Source organism: Triticum dicoccoides, chromosome 1A (genome assembly GCF_002162155.2).
Source record: "Triticum dicoccoides isolate Atlit2015 ecotype Zavitan chromosome 1A, WEW_v2.0, whole genome shotgun sequence".
Classification (NCBI taxonomy): Eukaryota; Viridiplantae; Streptophyta; class Magnoliopsida; order Poales; family Poaceae; genus Triticum; species Triticum dicoccoides.
The window spans coordinates 11,705,836-11,712,560 of NC_041380.1; the positions used below are offsets into that span (position 1 = coordinate 11,705,836).

Here is a 6,725-nt window from a genome sequence, read left to right on the forward strand (position 1 = left end):
GACGTCCATCTCTGTTTGAAATTGGGGAAAATCTGTGGCTAGGGTTTCTAATTTGTTGGTCCTCCAATCGATAGCGGGACCAGTTATGGGATGGGTGGCGAGTTACAACCGGTGGATTCGGTAGCAGCAGGAGGGATGATTTTTCGGGTTGATTTGTCGCCATGGAAGGGGCGTGAAGGAGCAATTCGCCACGGCGAAGTACGAGTAACCTTTTTTGTCCATTTTTTAGTTGTTTAGTGCAGTTTTGAGGGTCGAATTGCTGTGGGAAGGGACAGAGGGATAAATGAACCAGCTATTGATGCTGCCGTGGGAAATAACTAGAACGTGCGCTTTGAGAACGAACAGAATGTGAATCAAATCATGGCAGTTAGGTGGAGCTGGAGTTTCTGCGTGTGTTGGTTTCATGTTTTTTGTGTGTGTGTCCTGAATCTCTCACATGTTTTTTGGGCCTCCAGGCTTTTTCAAGTCAAAAAATGAAAATGGACCGACAAAACAACAAGACAGGCTTCCGCCACGCATAGAAAAAGAAAACGGGCTGAGACAACTAGACAATGACATCAGCTAACATCAGGTGATTGAGACCATACTATAACTCAGCTAGCTGAGTTCCAGGCGCACCCCTAATCCAATGACAAAGTTGCGACATCGCTAATAAAGTACTCCCTCCGTCTCATAGTGTCAAAAAACGTCTTACATTATGGGACGGAGGGAGTACTAATAAGATGGGTGGAGGACAAGAATTGTGTTTGGATATGCATGAGCCAGCAGCATTTGATTTAAATCATGGCTGGAAGTTCTCAAAAAGATTTTCTTTTTCTTTAAGCTTGGTAACAAGGTCTTTCTCTTTTGATGTCTAATTACCTATTGGCAATGGATAAAAAACATATACTGAGAAAATGATCGCTGACATTTATAACATTGGCTATTATTATTAATATACAAAAACTCCAACTAAAAAAATATATACAAAGACAGGCAATATTCTTGACCGTTTTTGTTCCTAGCACAATGATTTATATATTTTGTCAGGTATATTCTCATTCACATTAATTGTCAAGATTGTATATATTGAAAAGCACGTTAAAATTTTAAAATGACATGTAACAACGAAAATGCTCTTTAGAGCTCGGGCTCCATGGAGCCTGAGTTTGACTTGATCAAAATTCAAATTTTCACGTTTTAAATTTTTTTGAAAAAAATACACAAATACTTAAGAGACATAAAGCTATGTGTATGTGTGTAAATTTTCAGGACGAAACACCTTAAAATGAGTGCTACACAAAAAGAACAAATATGAGGCTTTTTAGTAGGAGCACTATTCATCCTCAAAGTCCATGAATTTGTCTTTTTTGCACAGATCGCATTTTAGGGTATTTCATCCTCAGATTTTACATACATACACATAGCATCCTTGTTTACTTGTATGATTTTTTTCAGATTTTTTTTTAAATTGAAAAGTGCGAATTTTGAATTTTTCAAAAAATCCGGCCTCCATGGAGGCCGAGCTCCAAAACGCCCTACTCATGTAACAATACATAGAAAATCTAGCCGAACAAATGCACAAGGCTCACTACTAGTTGTAGATAAAGAGCTGATCCCCCAGCCTATATATAGACACGTAATAATACCAACTGCACATGCATATAATTTAAGAAACGCACCTAATTTTTAACCCCCATGGCCCCAGGTTGCATTACCAAAATAAAGGAACAGCGGTTCAGTACATGCGAAAAGTAAAGCTTCATCCAAACAGAATTAACTGCCGCGAGGCACTCAGCTGCCGCGAGGCACAAAACAACGCTTCAATATAATAATAAAAGCATTAACTAATTTATGTAACAGATTTGTTTGTACTATGATTTGCATACCTGCCGCGTTGAGGTTGGGGAGGGTAGCTGTCCTGGACACGATCCTCCAGCATCCTCATGTTGGTCAAACAATATATACGATTGATTAGAGAAATAATTAATGGAACTGATACCAAAGCCCGTAGGGCATGGCAGGTCTCTGATGGCTTCCTGCTTGCAATCCGAGGCGATGAGATGTTTAGCCTCGTTTCCTCTATATGTGAGAAGCTCTCATGATTTTTGAAGGACATATAGCAATGCATTTTATAGCATTTTCCTGAATTATCCTCATTTTCACACCTAAACAGACCATGATATGCAATGATCATGATGCACATTACAAACCCTAGTTACTACTCCCTCCGTCCCATAATATAAGAGACACTACACTAGCGTAAAAGACGCTCTTATATTACGGGACGGAGGGAGTAATTACTAAACTGGGGATGTTACAGTAGAACCTCTGCCAGTTCCCATAAAAAAAGACAATCCCCAAGCTCTCAGACCAAACACGAGGTATCAACCACCACCATATGCAGCAACCTCCAGTATACTCACATATGTCACTTAGAAAGATTTGGCCATTAATTAGCTGTACAATTTGTTGCTGATGGTTAGAAAATCACAACCATAAGAAAGTAACTTTGCAGATGAACCCAATAGTTGTGTTTTTATATTACATCACTCATCAATAGGGGCGGATCCAGCCCAGCGGGCCGCCCCGGGCCCCCTATGTATACTGTGCTACAATATACAAAGGATTTGGGCCTCACGCCCTGGGCCCCCTATGTATACTGTGATATAATATACAAAAGATTTGGGCCTCACGCCCCGGGCCTCGGCCCCATCTGCTCATCGGGATCAGACAATTGTAGTATGGGAAACATGATCATCTTGGCATGAGTGAGGAACTCCCCTCCAGCGCTCAGCTGCTTGGCATGGAACCCATGATCACAGTTGACTGCGATGTAGCAGAGCATTTCCATCCATACCGTTGCGATCATCTCCCACCGATCAGCAGCTGCTACTTCACCGTTGAGCAGAAAAGCCACATCAGTAGCTAGACTAGCTAGATGGCCAACTGAACCTTCAGAGTGAGAATCGTCACCGTAGAATCTCTGGAGGAGGTCCCTCTTATCATAGTTGGCATCTTTGCAAAACGCGCCAATCCACTTTATACATTCTTCGAAAAATAAACACCCGTCAGCATCAACCATCAAGTTGCACTTGTAGACCAGGTGCATGATGTAATTGGACACGTGTTGGCTGCAGGTTCTAAGCTCAGAGGGCGTCTCGTCCCTTACTAGGCATATGTCTGTCACAAGGTGCCAAAGAAAGGCACTTGATACAAGATCCCTGTCTTTGAAGATGCCTCGGACTTTCTGCTTAGCTGCACCAAACCCAGAGGAGGAGGAAGGAATATAAGCTGCCCACTCGGCAGTGAAGCTGCTGAAGTACAACTTCCAGTGATTGTTACACAGCTTATCAAGGAACACCTTCTTTACCTCTGGGGAGATGGCAACATGTTTGGTTGTGTGGTGGTATTGCTTGATGCCGATACGCCACATCATCCGTTTCAGCCATCCATATTCCCTTGTTGCCTTCTCCTTTTGGATGATTTCATCAATAAAGTTATACTGCCACAGCTTACCTGACCACTCCAATCTGTTGCTTTTCGGTGCTGGGCGGAGGCGCTTGAGGATGCTAAGCACAATTCTTGGACTATGGCCTCCGCTTGGTCCTGTGCATACGTTGGATGGCGAATATGATGTCATGAGCCACATCAATATAGAGGATATCTCAAACGCCACTGCACCCACAAGCAATATGTAAGAGATGGCAACATCAGCTACTCTGTAGTAGTACTTCACAGCTTCTGATCGCCCCATCCCTCCCTTATGATGAACAGCAAACAGAGCGAGAGCTGTAGAGCTTATGACAAGGATGGTGAGACGGTGCAACACACCATCGAGGCTTCCAAACTTGGTGTACAAGAAGTCATAGATCAATGAGAGTTGGGTCTCAGCCAACTTGTATGCCAAGTTAACTCCCTCGTCTGACTTGAGACGATCTCGTTCCTCCTGACCTAAACCAGTCCCGCGAAGCCGTTTACTAGTCCTGTTCATGAAATAGTTCATGCTATTATAAAACATGTCATGAGCCACATCCTCCATGTCAGAAGAGAACAATGACCAGATAGGAGCATGTGTGTCAAGCCTGACCCCCAGGGTTCTTTTCTGCCCACACAACGGACCCCAAGGCCTGCTTATAGGTCCCCATGAGCCGGCTCTCCCAAGTATCCATATTCTCTCCATATATTTGGCTGTCCCAGAGATGAAGATTAGCACCATGGGAGCCACAAGTTGCTTGTCCCCTTGCCATTGCTTGCCCACGACGTAGATGGCCAGTGCCACCTGGGTGGTGAGGTTCAGCAGGTGCCTCTTCCACAGTGCGCAGTCCTCCATGGAGAAGGCTGTGATGGTGTCCTGCCCTCCGAGGTGGAGCAACATGAACGGTGCCCAGAAGAGCACCAGTGAGTCGTCGCCTCCAACACGTGTGAGGCGGCCGAGAACGAAGACCGCGACGGTGTCGGCCAACAGGTAGGCAAGCCACAGCAGCAGGCTGAGAATGCGAGAGCGATGGCGCTTCCGGAGCCCCGCGAAGAAGAGGAGGAAGACTTGCAGGGAGAAGCTCACAAGCACCAAGCACTGGATCTCCCACTCATTCCAGAGCTGCTGGATGCTCGCTACTGTCAGTCTGCCAAGAAGCTAAAATACTTTAACTTGCTCCAAACAGAATCATCTTTAACAAAACTAAATTATGTTGATACACTGTATTTAATTTTTGAGACCGTCCATTTAGTGAGAAATTATTTTGCAATCGTCCAGCTTTTCTGTGATGTTTCAGTTCTTACGCACAAATTAGCGCTTGGGTTTATTCATATTGCATGCTACATAATTGAAGATAAACAACTCCCCCAGACTCTACAGATACGTCATTTACTGAAAATACCAGATGCGCACGTATGAAATGCACCTAGTTTCCGAAGCCCCATGGCCCCGTTTCATTACCGGAATATTGGAAAGGGAGGTTCAGTAGTAGTACAACTCCGCCTATGTTGTCTCAACATAGCCGGTCCCAAGCCCGGGTAAAGGAGGAGGGTTGTGATAGGCTTGGCGAGCCAACATAAAAACTCAGCCACTCTTATGGAGATGAAACCCAAAAGATTTTCGTTGGGGCGTAACCCTCTCAGCGACGCGCCACATCGGAACCCAGGTGTGGTGGAAAATGGGCAAGGGCCGGGCCGTCACCCCCCAAGTGGCGCACCGTATCTTGATCCGGATACGGTGGCAAGTGAGCGAGGATCGGGTCGTCGCATCCTTAGTGGCGCGCTACATCGGCGCCCGGATGTAGTGGAAAATGAGCAAGGGTCTTTGCATTTGACTCGACGAGTGCGAAGGGTAAGGAAGCTAGCCGAGCCTAGGAGGATTCGCTTAGGTAGCTGGAACGTAGGGTCTCTGACAGGGAAGCTTCGGGAGCTAGTTGATGCAGCAGTGAGGAGAGGTGTTGATATCCTTTGCGTCCAAGAAACCAAATGGAGAAGACAGAAGGCGAAGGAGGTGGAGGATACCGGCTTCAAGCTGTGGTACATGGGGACGGCTGCAAACAGAAATGGCGTAGGCATCTTGATCAACAAGAGCCTCAAGTATGGAGTGGTAGACGTCAGGAGACGTGGGGACCGGATTATCCTGGTCAAGCTGGTAGCTAAGGACTTGGTTCTCAATGTTATCAGCGCATATGCCCCGCAAGTAGGCCACAATGAGAACACCAAGAGGGAGTTCTGGGAAGGCTTGGAAGACATGATTAGGAGTGTACCGATTGGTGAGAAGCTCTTCATAGGAGGAGACCTCAATGGCCACGTGGGTACATCTAACACAGGTTTTGTAGGGGCGCATGGGGGCTTTGGCTATGGCATCAGGAATCAAGAAGGAGAAGATGTCTTAAGCTTTGCTCTAGCCTACAACATGATTGTAGCTAACACCCTCTTTAGAAAGAGAGAATCACATCTGGTGACTTTTAGTAGTGGCCAACACTCTAGCCAGATTGATTTCATCCTCTCGAGAAGAGAAGATAGGCGTGCGTGCCTAGACTGTAAGGTGATACCTGGGGAGAGTGTTGTACCCCAGCATAAGCTGGTGGTTGCTGACTTCCGCTTTCGGATTCGTGTCCAGCGGGATAAGCGTGCCAAGGTCGCTAGAACGAAGTGGTGGAAGCTCAAGGGGGAGGTAGCTCAGGTGTTCAAGGAGAGGGTATTTAAGGAGGGCCCTTGGGAGGAAGGAGGGGATGCGGACAATGTGTGGATGAAGATGGTGACTTGCATTCGTAAGGTGGCCTCGGAGGAGTTTGGAGTGTCCAGGGGAAGGAGAAGCGGAGATAAGGATACCTGGTGGTGGAATGATGATGTCCAGAAGGCGCTTAAAGAGAAGAAAGATTGCTTCAGACGCCTATACCTGGATAGGAGTGCAGACAACATAGAGAAGTACAAGATGGCGAAGAAGGCCGCAAAGCGAGCTGTTGGTGAAGCAAGGGGTCGGGCATATGAGGACCTCTACCAACGGTTAGGCACGAAGGAAGGTGAAAGGGACATCTATAAGATGGCTAAGATCCGGGAGAGGAAGACGAGGGATATTGGCCAAGTCAAATGCATCAAGGACGGAGCAGGCCAACTCTTGGTGAAGGACGAAGAGATTAAGCATAGATGGCGGGAGTACTTTGACAAGCTGTTCAATGGGGAGAATGAGAGTTCTACCATTGAACTGAATGACTCCTTTGATGAGACCAGCATGCGTTTTGTGCGGCGCATCCAGGAGTCTGAGG

The 6,725-nt window shown here is 46.2% G+C and overlaps 1 protein-coding gene across 1 annotated transcript in view; it reads right to left on the reverse strand.

The window, feature by feature from the left end:
• Positions 1–2,671: 2,671 nt before the first annotated feature.
• The window catches only part of LOC119349803, a 9,190-nt gene continuing 5,136 nt past the window's right edge, over positions 2,672–6,725 (reverse strand). The window contains exon 5 of the mRNA XM_037617894.1: positions 2,672–4,604. Coding sequence (XP_037473791.1) covers positions 2,672–4,604 — 1,933 coding nt within the window. The remainder of the gene's footprint in view (positions 4,605–6,725) is intronic.